Below are 15,846 nucleotides of genomic sequence, written 5' to 3'. Positions count from 1 at the left end.
TATCTACGTTTGATGAAAATTCTAAAAAGTTTCAAATAAAAAACGTTTAAATTAAATTTTTATGATTGAGCTACCGAAAAGGAAGATGCATTTTGTTAGTATAGGTAGTGACTTCCAATTCGTTTAAGTCTTTCTTAATTATCTTATTCTCACGATAAGTCCTCTTCGAATGTGGTATCGATTCATTTATGTAGTCTCATGTACTTGGGTGTCACAGGGGCGGATAATTGAACCATTAACCTTATGCCTACTACATCTTTTGATCGAACACATTAATCAAAGTTTATTATTAAATAATGTTGTAGGACTCAACCACCATAAATTAGTCGAGAATGTACCAGCAAAATAATACTGTAAATAAATAAATATAAATAGCACATATTAACGATAAATTTAATTAAATGTTTGAAAAGAACGGATTAATAATTTTCTTTTATTAAAAATAAAAATTTGAATAAATGATTCGAATAATAAATTAGATTTTAGTTAAAAAATTTACTACGCCAATAAAGGTAAAATTAGAATAAATAATAATAATAATAATAATAAAAAAGAAACTAGGGCTAGGATCAGAGAACTTTAATCTACGAATACAAAATTTCAAATAATTACCACCGATAATTTTAATGTGACTGTTAAAAAAAAAAGTTAAAAATAAACGGTTAAGATTCGAAGAGACGTTCTACTTTTTTCACCCATCGCCTTCAAACTAAATTACAGGAGACGAAGCATGGCGCTAAATCAGATCAATTGGTCTGCGACGTGAATTGTATGAACTCTGCAGATTCATGTGGAACAGGTGGTCGAGTCGTTGATCCAGTATCGATAGCTGACGATTACTCATCCATTTTACAGAATCACGACAGTGAATTTGTTGGTTTCCATTTCTCTTACGCGCCATTTGGATGTCTTTATTGTTTTTTGATTCTTTTTAATTCACCGAATTGGAGGTTGAACGTAGCTTTTGAGGGTTTAATGGTTATTTGATTCAATTTAGGTCTCATTTTAAAATTTTATTCAGCTTCTTGATTTCCCAGTATTGTTTTATTCTGTTTGAGATATAGTTTTCGTTGAGGTTAAGGCGATTGAGTTATAAGATATCGACATGTCTGAGAATCATGATCCAGAGACGGCACTACAGAGTTCAGGAAATGGAGCTGTAGGGGTGGAAACTGTGCTTAATGTTAATGTTAATGTTGGGGAGTTATCTTCTGAGACTGCCGCGGACGCTACTTCGGAGAATGACTCCGTTTTGCAGTCCTCTGAAGTGTCCAGTGGATTTTCGCCTTCTGTGCCGAACCAGGTTAGTTTAGCATTTATTCACATGTTGACGCTGCAGAAATGTCTTAATATGAATTTTCCTTGTCGATTAGAGAAGAAATTTAAACAATGTTTTGAAGATAAAATTGTTTTGAACATGGTGTTTAGGGATCAACATTGTCGCCAGTGGCTCCTCTTACTGAAGGTGCAGAGAACTCGGGACAAGATGACCCTGATGGTACTGTAGTAGTCGAAGATGCTGCAAAAGACGATATGTTTGTGGACTGCCCGGACGAGTTAGCTGGCAATGCTGATGGCAAAGAAGCAGTAGCAGCTACTGAAACTCAAGGTAGTTTGATGGAGGAAACGCCTTGTGATATGCAACAGGAAATACAATATGAGATAGAAAAGGTTTCTCTGATGGACGAGGTGGAAAACACGAGGGCCACTCTGAATGGGACCATTTTCGAGAAAGAAAATGTCGTACACGATTTTGAGGTTCATAAACCACCCCCTCTCAGTTGTGGTAGCATGCTTCTGAGTGGTATTAAATTGCTTTCTTTTTTTGGGTGCTTGATTTTCAGAAAGAAAGAGAAGCTTTTGTGCAAGAACTTCTTATCATTTGTGGCCAACTCAAGACTGCTACTAATCGACAGTCATTGGTCAAAGTTACTGGCAATCAGTTGAATGAGAGTCTTGATTTGCATGGAATTGAGCACATGGAAGAGAACACTCTGATTTCTAATACCACATTGAAAGACTTGGTAAATGAATGCTCACAATTGGTTAGTAGGACTTTAGATGAACGATTGCAGTATGAGGCTACTATAGGAGAACTCCGTCATAACCATTTAGTGAAGGATCAAGAGATTGAGTATCTTAATGCAAAAGTTGTTGAATATATGGTGTCTGATGAAGTTGTTCGCTCTTACACGAACTCAATTGAAGATTCTGTGAAAGTTTCGTCTGAAAAGGAGAGGGAAATGGAAGCCACATTAGATAGAGTGTTAACGTCTCTCAACTCGATATTGAATCAGCAACATCTTCTTGACGATTCTTTATCAGAAAAAACACTTCATGTTGAAAGAAATACTTCTCTGTTAATTGATAATTATAACAAAATCCTTCTGAAAATTAATCAACTCCAATCATGTTTAACCGGGGCAGAGTCAGACATAATCTCCACTGAAGCTGGAGCAGTTTTGGCCACTGCCCATACTGAGTTAATTGAGCTCAAAGCTAAAGAGGTCAGCAATGCTGAAAAAATGTATCATCTGGAAGATGAAAATAGAAGATTGGCAGATGAGATAGACAATTACAGATTGACAGTTGAGACTGTTAATGGTGAACTTGAAAAGGCAAAAAGTGAGCTGGAGCAAGAAAGGATAAGGTGTGTTAATACCAAAGAGAAGTTAACAATGGCTGTGACAAAAGGCAAGGCATTAGTACAGCAACGTGATGCATTGAAACAGTCTCTAGCTGAAAAAAGTCGGGAGCTTGAAAAGTATTCTGTCGAACTACAAGAGAAATCAAATGCTTTGGAGACTGCTGAACTAATTAAGGTTGACTTGGCTAAAAGTGAAACTTTAGTTGCATCACTTCAGGAAAATCTGTTGCAAAGGAATATGGTCCTCGAAAGTTTTGAGGATGTTATATCTCAAATTGAAGTTCCTCGGGAACTTAAATCAATGGACAGTATGCAAAGACTCAAGTGTCTTGTGGATGAGAAGAAAGTTCTGGAGGCTATTTTATTGGAGTTTCAGAAGTTAAAAGATACTGTAAACTTATCTGATTGGCCGGATTTGATTGCACCTTATGACCTGAAATCTTCTGTCTGTTGGCTTAAGGAATCATTTTTTCAGGCTAAAGATGAAATAATGGTCTTGCAAGATGAACTTGCTAAAACTAAAGATGCAGCACAAGGAGAGATTGATCGCATAAGTGCTTTACTTTTAATTAAATTACAGGAAACGGACTATCTCCAGGAGCAGTTGGATGACCTTTTAAGCAAATATGAAGAAGTCAAGATAAAAATGCATCAGACATCGTTGGAGAAGGCTCAACTCATAAACATGTTACAAGAAGAATCTGGAGTGACAACAGATGATGGAGGGGTCAGTGAAACTTCGTTGGACTTGAACTTGCTTGTTTACAGATGCTTTCAGAGGATAAAAGAGAAGGCTTTTGCATCTGCTGAAATCTCAGGTGAATACGTGGAATCTTTTGAAAAGGTTCAAGCTCTTTTATATGTCAGTCGTCAGGATTTGACGCTCTATGATATAATTCTAGAAGAGGAGTCTTCTAATTTGAGTAATTGCTCGAGTAGGTTAAGATCAGTATCTCAAGAACTTGGAGAAGCGAAAGAGGAAAATGACTCTTTGCAGGGGGATTTTCAAAGATTAGAGGAGAAATATGCCTTGCTAAGGGAAAAGTTGTCCTTGGCTGTTAAGAAAGGCAAAGGACTGGTTCAGGATAGGGAAAATATGAAAAGTGTCTTGGATGACAAGAACATAGAAATAGAGAAGTTGAAACCACAATTAGATAGTCTAGAGTCGACAGTTGCTAATTGCAGAAATCAAATCAATTTGTTGTCTATTGATGCACAACGCATTCCGGAGTTGGAGTCTGAACTTGGCATCTTGGAGGACAAATGTAATCAATACGGGCAGTTCTTGTTGGAGAGCAATGATATGTTACAGAAAGTAAATGAATCAATTGATGGAATTGTTCTTCCCATTAATATGGTTTTTGAAGAGCCTATAGCTAAGGTGAAGTGGATTGCAGATTACATTAGGGAATCTCATGATGCTAAGATACGTACGGAACAAGAATTGGAGAATGTTAAAGAGGAGTCGAGTACTATGGAAATTAAATTAGGAGATGCTTTAGCTGCTATGAAATCATTGGAAAATGCACTATCATCTGCTGAGAACAACATTTTTCAGCTTTCTGAGGAGAAAAGGGAAATAGAATCTAGTAAGATACATATTGAACAGGAATTAGAGAAAACATTAAATGAAGCCTATGCACAGTCCAGCAAGTCTGCGGAAGCTTCATTGTCTCTGAAGCTACTTCAAGAGTCGTTATCACTGGCAGAAAATAAAATATCTGTGCTTGTCAGAGAGAAAGAAGAAGCTGAAGTTTGTAAACTCAATGCAGAGATAGAGTCTAAAAAAGTAAAGGAGGAAGTGGCTGTCCAGACAGATAAATTGGCAGAGGCCCAAGGAATTATAAACACATTAGAAAAGATTTTAACTGAGCTTGAGACCAATGTTGCTTTGCTAACGGAACAGAATGCTGAAGCACAAAGTGCTATAGAGAAGCTAGAGACAGAACAAAAGGTATTGCAAGAGGAAGTCAGTTCTCAAGCGAGAGAAGTTGTTGAGGCGACAGAAACAAGAAAATCTTTGGAAGATTCATTATTTAAGGCAGAAAGTAAAATTTCTATAATTCAAGGTGAGAGGAGAAATTCTGAAAATGAGATATTTTCTCTAAATTCCAAATTAAATGCATGCATGGAAGAGTTGGTTGGGACGAATGGCAGCTTACAGAGCAGATCTGCAGAGTTTGCGGGCTACCTCAATGATCTTCATAAGTTTATTGCAGATGAGACATTGTTGACCGTGGTGACAGGATGCTTTGAGAAGAAACTTAAGAGTCTAAGAGAGATGGATATCATTTTGAAGAACACCAAGGCTTGTCTAGTTAACAGTGGCATAATAGATTCTCATGATCACCATGCTGTTAAGGTAATTTCCCATGCTTTTCTGGATATCAAATATTGGTAAAATACTCACTTCTATTATCTTCAACAAGTGCATACAAAGTTTATTCTGTGTCGAAATTTGTTTATGTTGGTTGGTGCCTTTAATGTTTGTATATTTGGTAGCTCCTTTGTTTGGTTCGGTCTGATATAGATATATTTTTTTTTGTGACTTGTTTTTCTACAGTATTCCTTTCCTTCTTTTCAAATGCAGTTTTCTTATTGGAAAAAAATTACCATTTATCTATTTGCATTTTGCTTGTCTGGATGCAGCCATTTGATGCTCTTTTGAATCTATTAACAATGAACATATAAAGACTAGTTTTCCCCCTCCCCCAGGGGCACATTGACATGCCCGCTTCTTGCATCACAGAAATATGTGAAATGTCTAATTAGTTATTTTCAAATATTCCATATGTATTGTAATTCTGATTACATCTTTTAAATTTAATCCAGGATCCGAATGCTAAGGAATCCCTTTCTCATGGAAAGCTCCTTGATTTTGCTGTTGAAAATGAAAGTGATAAGGTGGTTGTTGAAGATGATGTTGGTAATATTTCATCATCTTTTAGAAAGATTATGGAAGAAATCTGGTTAAAGAACAAGAAGTTCACAGATTATTTTGAAGGTATCTCCTCTTCAATGGATGGGTTTATTGCTGATCTGTTAAAACAAGTGGAAGCAACAAGAGAGGAAGTAGCTTTTGTGTGTGGACACGTTGAATCCTTGAAAGAGATGGTGAAGAATCTCGAAATGCATAAACAGGAACAAGAACATACCAAAGTGATGCTAGAAGATGATGTTTCCCTTCTATTGTCTGCCTGTATTGACACAACAAAAGAGCTTCAGTTTGAAATGACCAACCATCTACTTCTACTCAGCTCTATTCCCGAACTTGACAACTTGAAGGATACCATATCCATGGAAAGTAGTGAGACTAGTGGAGCATCACCTGCAGAGTGTCGAGCAAAATCATCTAGTAGCAAATCAGCTTCCGCTGCAGAACAATTATTATCTGCTAGCAGAAAAGTTAAATCTATAGTTAAACAGTTTGAGAGCACCAGCAAGTTTGCAGCTTGTAGAATTCAAGATATGCAGCATATATTGGAAATAACTGAGGCAACTACTGAGAAAATTAGAAAGGAAAAGGACTTGAACCAAAATATGGTAGTTAAGTTGGAGACTGATTTACAACTATCGCAGAGTTCCTATGTTGAACTTAGTCGTCAACTGGAGACTTGTCAAGCAAATAAAGAAAAGTTAAAAGAAAGGGAGGCTGAAGTTTCATCATTGTATAATAGTTTGTTGGTGAAAGAACAAGGTAAACCTTCTCTTCTTCATTCTTCAAGTATTTGCAGAATTTTTCCATGATCTTTTAAAAATCTTCTGATGACTTTTATATTTTTCTCAGAGGCAGAAGGCTGCGTTTTGTCAACAATGCAAATGGAAGCTCTCTTTAAGAAGGTTAGAGGGATTGAGATCTCTTTGCCAGAGTCAGAATACCTAGATGTGGAACAATATGATTCAACTGATGTAAAGAAGCTCTTTTACCTTGCTGATTATGTTTCTGAGTTACAGAATCAGTTCAACTTACTATCTCATGACAAGCAAAAGCTGCAGTCTACAGTGTCCACACAAATAATTGCAATTGAACAGCTGAAAGAGGAGGTTGATAGAGCATCGAGGTATCAACTTGATTCAGAGGAGATGAAGAAAGATCTCTCAGAGCTTTCATATTCTTTAGAACAAATTATTAGTTTGTTGGATAGTAACTACAGTGGAGATTCAAAGTCAGAAGGCTTGAAGGGACTAGTAAGAATATTAGAAAGGCAGATCCTGGATATGCTCTCCGAATCTGAAAATTCAAAAATCAAATTTGAGGAATTGAGTGGGAAGTTAATAGGGAGCCAAAACGTCGTGGATGAACTAACTACTAAGAATAAGCTACTTGAAGAGTCACTTCAAGGACGGACATCTCAACCAGAGATAATCAAAGAAAGGAGCGTCTTTGAAGCACCTTCTTTTCCTTCTGGATCAGAGATATCAGAGATTGAAGATGCAGTACGTATTCATATACTAGGAAGTTTGAAATTACTTCTTGCTTGGGTCTGTCGTGATAGGTAGTTAATGTATTATCCATGAGAAGTATCAGTAGGATACTGTTTTTGTGACTTTTCTAATGTGCATTCCATATAAACGGTTCTCTTGGCATGCATTTCCATGGATCACATCTTCTACTGTTTTGGTATTTTGCAGGAACCAGCTGGGAAAAGTGCAATACCACCTGTTCCATCAGCCTCAGCTGCCCATGCTCGAACTTTGCGGAAAGGTTCAACTGATCATCTTGCGATTGACGTAGAAACAGAATCTGTTCATTTAATAGGAAATGGCATGGAAATTGATGAAGACAAAGGTTTGTTATAAGTTTTGCCTATTTGTTTGATTAGTTTCAAAACTTGGAGAATTTACGCATGTCCTTTTTCAGGTCATGTGTTCAAATCACTCAATGCATCAGGTCTCATCCCAAGGCATGGAAAACTTATTGCCGATCGAATTGATGGAATTTGGTAAGTGCTAATTTTCCTCGAGGCAGTACTATAATTTTTACAGAACACTTGCTTCACCTGAACTCCTGTCTGGATTATCGTATTACAAAGTTTCATTTATTCAATGACTAGAATTAAACGAGGATATATAGTTCGGAGATGTAGAACAAAAATTTGTGGATTAAGTTGAGATATTTTTTTAGACTCAACCCAAAAAATCATTATTAAATAATGAACCTAACCTAACTATAGATTTTATGGGTTGGGTTGTCGGGTCATATATTTAAATTTTTATTTTTAATAAAAGTCAAATATTAGTTAAAAAAACATATTTTTTATTTATTCTCAAACATTTAATTAAAATTTGTAACTCAATTTAGTATATATTTTCAAAGAGCTCAAGATTATTTTTAAGAGTTAATTGGAGAATAAATTATAAAAATAGTTATAAAATTAAAAAAAATATATATGTATATATAATTATATCAAATGCAAAAATGTATATTTTGAAGGTAAGTGGTCTCTGTTCACCCAATTTAGTCTTGGGAAAATCCATGAACCTACTCAGCCTATAAAACTTTCATTTATTTGAGTTGGGTTGATCGGGTTTTTGGGTTATCAGATTTTTTGAACACTACTATCAATTGGTCTCAATACGGTTATATATATCATACTAGAATTTCCTCCCCACCCTATATAGGAAAAATGATTACAAGGCATGGACAAACTCTATTTGGTTATACTTCTGCCATTTTCATTAAACTGTCAAATAACACAGTATACTCAAATTTCTACCCTTCGATATGGTACGAGTATTCCTAATCCTAATCCCTTTGCAGGATTTCTGGCGGTCGAATTTTAATGAGTCGTCCAGGCGCAAGGCTAGGCCTCATAACCTATTGGTTCGTGTTACACATATGGTTACTCGGAACCATTTTGTGACCAAATATATGACCATCCACCACCACCAAGGGATTTCCTTCATGTGTTGGTATTTGTATCATGTATATTGTAACCATCCTTTTCTCAATATTTCTTGGTTCATTTATTGACTGCATTAGATTATGCCTGTTGTCACGCCTACATTGATTCTCAGGAACTCAACTTTTAGGAGTTCAGAGGATTAATTTCTTCTCTGTACTTGTTAGATTATATAGATCGAGTTATAGATGACTAATAGATTATAGGCTTCATTTTTTTTCTTTCCATTTCGGTACTTCGATTTACATTCTTTCATTGATCATCTTCCTCAGTTGACATAAGTATAGTTTGATTTTTCTTGCTTGTTGGATTTGTAAAATCTAATCCACCTTCGCCCATCGGGACAGTGGCAATGAGCCGCCAATTTTGAGCCCATGATTTTTTCTTCTTCTTCCTTACTTGTTGCCATTGTTTTCCATTTCTGAGACGTTCCTTTTGCAGGCTCAGAAGGGTAATTCTCTGTCCAAATTTGGTGAGTGGGATGAAAAACATCCTGCTCCAGCTGAAGGGATCACAGTGATCTTCAACAGGGCACGAGTTAATAGTAAGAAAGAAGGAGGAACTCCAACAAATATGAAGCTGCCAAGAAGAAAGCAGGTTAGCATGTATTCCTCTTTCCAGCTCTCTTCTTCGCTACGTTATGGTTCACTCACATACATTTGCCAAACCATTACGTTTCGTTGTTGCAGAAAGGATGGCATTGGCATTGGCATTGCTGCTTTTGGTAGCCTTTTTTGTAACTCTGAATGAACAAAATTCTGCTGTTTGTGGTGGCTTTTTGAGTGCAGAGATTGATTGATGCTGTAGATGTAGCTTCTTGTGTATATGTTTTGGAAAAATTTTGATGGCTTTTCCTACTGTTCATTACGACAAGCTTCTTGGATTGCCTCCTCCTGTACTTAAAACATTGTTTATGGAATGAAAGTGTTGAGTTGGTAGTTTATTGTGCAGCAAGTTCTGAACTTGAGGCCTCCTTGGTTAATGGGAATGCATTTGACATGGTCATCTAGACGAGGTCCATTTAGTTTGAAATCGTCATCTTTGATCAGCTAGCCTGATAAACTAACCTTCCAAACTCATTTCTAAGCTATATTTTGTTCGGGTATGTAGTAAAGATTCAAATTTGTAGTATGAGAGGTAAACGTACTGTGAGATCCCCACATCGGTTGAAGAGAAGGATGAAACATTTCTTTTTAAGGTGTAAAAATCTCTCCCTACCAAACGTGTTTTAAAATCGTGAGGTTGACGGCGATACGTAATGGGCCAAAGCGAACAATATTTGTTAGCGGTGGGTTTGAGCTATTACAAATAGTATCAGGACATTGGACTCCCAAGAGTGGTGAATTGTGAGATCCCACGTATTTCTTGTAAGGGTGTGTAAACCTTTCCCTAATAGACTCGTTTTAAAATCATGAGGCTAGGCGATACATAACGGGGCAAAATAGATATTTGCTAGCGGTGGGCTTGAGCTATTACAAATTGTATCAGAGCTAGACATCGGGCTAGTGAGGATGCTGGATTCCCAACGGTGGTGGATTGTGAGATTCTACCTCGGTTGGAGAGAGGAACAAAACGTTCCTTATAAGGGTGTGTGGAAACCTCTCCCTTGTAGACGTGTTTTAAAATTGTGTGGCTGACGACGATACCTAACGAACCAAAATAGATAGTATCTACTAACGATGGACTTGAACTCTTACGCATGTTTACCCATTTAAATTATGTTTAGCTATCAAACACTTGTCGTCTACTAGAGGAGAGAATCTTTGAGTTACAATAGATGTGGGACGACATGTCGTCTAGAGCAAGACACGTCAGCACATCATCCCCAGTTTAGTCAATAAAATGAATTTGAATACTCGACAATATGAGCTTTTAGTCAAACTTCAGTATGACGTGGCAGTGGACTCTGCAAAGTGAAAACGAAGACGCCTCTCGAAGTAACAATAACAGTCCTTAGTCGAATTTTGCGAAGAGAAAAGGATTGAACGAGAATGACCTGATGATGTCGAAATTTTCTCATGGATTAGAATGATTTCTTCAAGTTGTTGATTCGTTGCATCAAAGGAAGAAAGGTATTTGTCTGAACGGATGCAAAAGCAGTAGCAAGATGGCGCTTTGTGCCGTCGAAGGTGGCTGCCCCAGCGATTACGTCGCGATAGCTTTTGCTGCTGTTTGTATGACTCTGTGAGTTTCTTTCTTTTGCTCTTTGATTGATTCTTTGTTCCTGATTCTGCCAGTTATGAAGTGATTTGCTTGTTGATTCTCAACCCTCATGCGTAAATTTGGTTGCTGCTCGCCTTTTAACTTGAAACGATCCTATGTGTTCTTCTTTTTGTTCCTATTACACTCTGTTCTTCAACGACTTGGGAGCGTTCGTTCCATTGCGGCCCTGGTGTTTGAGTTGTGTTCTCCTCTCCATGAGTTTTTGGTCCATTGGAGAGGGTTCTAGTGAATCCTGGCTTGTCTGAGTTGTTTTCTTTTAGTATTTGATCATTTAAATCGAAGCTGAGTTCATTATATCTCTCTTTCCTCTCTCTCAGTCCGACTTCTATCTTTTCATGGATGAATTTGGTTTTAGTTCGTTTACATGGAACGTCATTTCTTCTAAATAAATGGAATATATCTTTATTTTCTTGTTGAATAATTGGTTCTTCTTCATTGTTGATGAGTGCGCTATGCAGTATTACCCATTAGAACTGAGCTATTTGCTCGTTGAAGGCTAAGCTCTTCCCACATTTGCTCCTGTTGTTTCATTGCTAATTTGTCTGTATGAATCGGGCTTTACATTATCCCACATTCTTGCTTTCAGGCTGATATTTCGATCGATATTACCATACGTGATTTATAAAATTCCTCTTCCCAAAGGCAGCCGTTTTTGGATTCCAGTAATTCAAGTTTTTGCTAGCCTCAATCTTCTGCTGTCAATTGTGGTAGGCTATGAAACTATATGTAATTACTCCATCTTTTTTCCATTTCGCGATTCGAGGTGTAATTTATGCAACTTTTCTGTCTCTCTGTTCAGATATCTCTAAGTTTCCTCAAATTAAAGAGGCGAAGGTGGCGGTCTTGCTATATTTGGGCAGGTTTCAATACTTTTTTCATCATTAGAATTTAGAAACTCCATATCAAATAGAGTTCTTAAATGTTTGTGATTACTTTCTTCCCAAGTTTTATTTTCCATTTCTTGCTTCAGTGTGGATTGAAGGTCCCCTTGGATTTGGTTTGCTGCTGAGCAGTCGCATAACACAGACCTTCCAACTATATTACATTTTTGTAAAGTAAGTAGATTATAGGTTATGGAATAGAGGACTAGAAAGCTCAGAGATTCTTCTATCTCCCTCCTTTCTAATGGTTTCTAACATTCTTTCGGATTTGAATTTTGATTCAGGCGTCGTCTACCACCCGTCAAAACATACATCTTCCTTCCACTTATTCTATTGCCATGGATTTCCGGGGCTACATGTGAGAGTCCTTTTTATTTGGAATTTATATATGTTATATATTCTTGTTTGAGCACTAAAATAATTAACTTAATTACTTTAGAACCATTGTGCACGAAACATCAACTTCATTCACTTACTTGACGGAAATATTTTATCTTCCACAATATATGGTATACATGATGTAGATATAATACCAGTTCATGATATTCTTTTTGTAATTTCTGATGAGAAAGTTACGGAAACAAGAATATTTCATTTTTGGCTGCAGTCATCAATGTCAAGAAGCCTCTAAATTACAGGTGTCACATGCGTCCTCAGTGGATTGCTCCAATCATGTCTCTCCATATCCTATATGTTGCCACTTTAATTGTACTTACATGGGCTGTTCGTCACATAGAGTTCAGGTTTGATGAACTTAGAGATCTGTGGAAGGGAGTAATAGTCTCAGCATCTTCTATTGGTATGTAGGGGTTCTGATTTTTTTTCTTCTTCTTTGATTAGCATAGTTCATGATGAAGAAATTTTTTTTATTGTTTGTATACCAAACCTCAGCTAATGGAACATGAAAACTTAATAGGCGACAGTCAAATAGGGTCAAACAGACAATATCCGATAATTATCTTCTACTTTTGCTGAGATAGGCTTGAAATTAAGGCTTTTGGTCAATGTAACATGATTATTGCTGTTTTAACTTGAAGGGATTGAATTGAAATCATTCTTAATTTCTTTGTTTCTCAGAGGCACAGTAAAGTATCCTTCAAAATTCTTCATTTTTATAAAAGCAATCTCTTACGAGAGCCTTTTTCCCTAAAAGTTTCATTATCTTCTCGTCCAAATAAAAAGTATTTACATTTTCAATCTGCACTTCAAGGAAAAAATTTTGATTTTGTTTTTGTTTTTTTTAAAAAAAAGCACATAAGACCTAGATTCAGAGGATAATTTTGCTTTACTGCATCTCACACTTAAAAAGGCTTCTGTTACATCTTTGAATTTTTTAGTGGCATTTTGTTCATATTTACCTTGTATTTTCCCCAAATCGTCAATGATCGTCTTTTATTATAAAACCTAATTAATATAAAGAAGAATTTACAGTCCATTCTATTAACTGGCAAGCTCTCTTGTCCAAAGTAAATATATGCTTAAATACTGTAAGACACAAAACTTGGGGTTAATTTTTCATTTGTTTTTTCTTCCAGGAGTTTGGCTTTCTGCCTATATTACGAATGAAATCCATGAAGAGATCTTAGGACTCCAAGTTGCCTCTAGATTTCTGCTATTAGTCACGGTATGGCATCTGTGCTGCTTTACTCATTTTCTTCTCCCCGTCCTAACCAGCAAAGAAGAATATTTTTTTTGGTACCTTGCTTCCAAATATAAGATGGTATTAGTATTTCACTTGTAGCCTCGGTCATTTTTCAAGTCTTATGCCAATTTACCTAACATTTCCCAGGCATATTTCACAGGCAAGTATTCTTGTGCTGACCTTCTTCTCTATATCAAGCTCACAACCGCTGCTTTCTCAAATCAGTTTGAGAAAAAGGGAAAGCCTTGAGTATGACTCAATGGGTCAGGCTCTGGGCATACCAGATAGTGGATTGTTACTACAAAGGGAACCAGAAATAGTCATGGATCCTAATGAACCACTGGAGAAATTACTTCTGAACAAAAGATTTCGTCAGTCATTCATGGCTTTTGCTGACAGGTATTAATTATACTCTTGTATTTTCCTGTAACAGAGCGAAAAAAGTTGAAGATTCAACTTCAAGATGGTATCAGTAATTAATTTGTTTGAATTCGCACTATGATTGAGGAGTTTGTTTTCTTTGACTTTGTTGGGGGGATTTGTTAATATCGAAGGTTTTTTATATGAGTAGAGAGAAGAGGTGATGAGAGAGGGAGAGAACACAGGTGGGAGTTTGCGTCAAGCTTTTGGTTCAAGGAGTACTCAGATTCCTTGAAATACCTGAGCCAATCTATTTCTACTTGTGTTTTTGTGTGCCTTGGGCTATTCAACATATTTTGTCTTTGTTCAGTTATCTGCTTCCTTACAACTCTTTTTCATGTAAAACTCTTCGAGGTTGTTTTCTTTCAACTTCTAGAAAAAACTTAGAGGGTTTAATTACTAGAGATTTTACCATGCTACTATATTCTTTTTCTTTCTCAATTGCAGTTGCTTAGCTGGGGAGAACGTGCACTTTTATGACGAAGTGCATGAGCTAGGAAAACTGCCTCTGGATGACCCTGTGAGAAGAATCTATATGGCAAGACATATAATTGACAACTACATAAGTCCAGGTTCGTGCACTTGGATCTATTTGAAACTCAACCAGTAATGCTCTTTTTCAACCTTAAGTTTCATTATAATGTATGCTTTCAAGTAGAGTAGAAGTTTTTATTTTTATTGGAATACATTGAAGATGAACTAATTTTCAGCTGAGGGGGGCTAAAAAATAACTCTTTCTTTAGTCATTATAATTCTTAAATGTTTGGTCATTGTGATTTCAGTTATAATGTTGAAAACAGTTAACGGTTGTCTAGAGTACATACTTTCCACTAGCATTAACCTCCTACCTACTCACATAGTGTCACTCTACTCACTTTGATGTTATTTATTCTTAAAACTATTCGAACTCCTTTAACCTTTTAAAAAAAATAAATAAAAAATAAAAAAATCAGCGTTATATGCTTTATATTTGGTCATTGTCATATTTTATATAAAACCTAAACTCATGATTTTTTGTTTTGTTCTCTTTTGTGTGGGGACGGAACGATCAACAAGGATGAAACTTGATTTTATTTAGGCTTTTTCACTTTTGAACTTAAAATGAGCTCTGTTTTTATTCAAAGTGGCATATTCCATTCATCCAACAGGTGCAACAATGGAGGTGAACATTTCTCACCGATGCCGTCAAGAGATTTTGACGACTTCTGATCTGGCTGATCCTAATCTCTTTAATAACGCACTAAATGAGCTGATACAGTTGATAAAGATGGTAAATATTTCTATTGCACCTATCACTTTCATTTTTCACCCTTTTCAATTCCATCACGTCTCTGTATTTGTTCTGTTTTTTCCATTGAAGAATTTGGCAAAAGATTTCTGGTCGTCAATGTTCTTTCTGAAGTTAAAAGAAGAAACGAGTATGAGATCAAATGGGCGAGAGATTGAACAGATAACGAGTTGGAACCTCTCTCCTAGACTGAGTTCTGTACAAGGCGCTGATGATCCTTTCCACCAAGAGCAATGTCCAAAGGGCGCTGGCCATGATAGTACTCACTACTCGGACCACTAAGGTCCTAGGATTTGAAATCTACAGATCCCTCATTGTTGCTGCCTTTACATCTCAAGATTATTAATTGGTTCATAGCTGAAGTGCATTTCCTTCTTCTAGCCTCGAAACGGAATGAAGTTGACAGAGAACTAAAAGTGTTTGTCATTTATCTCTCCCCACGTTAACAGCAAGGCAAGCTCAGAGTTGAAAGCGGAGTGATGGGGCAGATAAATCATGTGATTTCCCTCATCTGTTAAAGAAATAAAACAAAAGTTTGTCTTCATTATGTTTTACGACCTTCACACGATGTAAACGGTAACTGAGGGGATGCACTGTGAGCAATTAATGTAACGGAGGATGCAGAGTTATCATCTTGGGTTTGATAATGTAGTGGTCCTTCTCATAAGGAGTTATGACATCGGCGATTTCTTTATCTTGCAGGAAATATGGTAACTTTTGATGAAATAAAGCACTGAAAATGGACAGGTGGAAGGACTGAATCACGAACTAGACCCACTTAGTTTTTCAAGAACCCTTACTTCTAGGTACAAAATTTAAGATCGATCATAAATTTCATAAAG

At 36.5% G+C, this 15,846-nt stretch overlaps 2 protein-coding genes across 3 annotated transcripts; both read left to right on the top strand.

The window, feature by feature from the left end:
* The first annotated feature begins 721 nt into the window (after window positions 1–721).
* On the top strand, window positions 722–9,491 carry LOC111781119 (myosin-10-like). Of its 2 annotated transcripts, XM_023661572.1 has the most exons (11): window positions 722–873; window positions 1,065–1,303; window positions 1,429–1,758; window positions 1,845–5,009; window positions 5,480–6,344; window positions 6,435–7,084; window positions 7,280–7,436; window positions 7,509–7,590; window positions 8,409–8,573; window positions 8,992–9,147; window positions 9,240–9,491. In XM_023661572.1, the coding sequence occupies exons 2-9, from the start codon at window positions 1,106–1,108 to the stop codon at window positions 8,509–8,511; spliced, it is 5,550 nt and encodes a 1,849-aa protein (XP_023517340.1). In that variant the 5' UTR covers window positions 722–873; window positions 1,065–1,105; the 3' UTR covers window positions 8,512–8,573; window positions 8,992–9,147; window positions 9,240–9,491. The 2 variants fall into 2 exon arrangements, with proteins under 2 accessions (XP_023517340.1, XP_023517332.1); XM_023661564.1 differs by having other exon boundaries at window positions 722–1,303.
* Window positions 9,492–10,484: 993 nt separating this feature from the next.
* Window positions 10,485–15,698, top strand: LOC111781134 (regulator of G-protein signaling 1). Its single transcript, XM_023661584.1, has 11 exons — window positions 10,485–10,734; window positions 11,360–11,480; window positions 11,573–11,633; window positions 11,744–11,828; window positions 11,939–12,012; window positions 12,262–12,453; window positions 13,190–13,278; window positions 13,457–13,695; window positions 14,164–14,288; window positions 14,865–14,986; window positions 15,077–15,698. Exons 1-11 carry the CDS (start codon window positions 10,658–10,660, stop codon window positions 15,284–15,286), a joined length of 1,395 nt encoding a protein of 464 aa, XP_023517352.1. The 5' UTR covers window positions 10,485–10,657; the 3' UTR covers window positions 15,287–15,698.
* Window positions 15,699–15,846: the final 148 nt, after the last annotated feature.

Source organism: Cucurbita pepo, chromosome LG01 (genome assembly GCF_002806865.2).
Source record: "Cucurbita pepo subsp. pepo cultivar mu-cu-16 chromosome LG01, ASM280686v2, whole genome shotgun sequence".
NCBI lineage: Eukaryota > Viridiplantae > Streptophyta > Magnoliopsida > Cucurbitales > Cucurbitaceae > Cucurbita > Cucurbita pepo.
The sequence above is the reverse complement of the archived record's forward strand: the minus strand, read 5'-3'. Positions and strand labels throughout refer to the sequence as shown.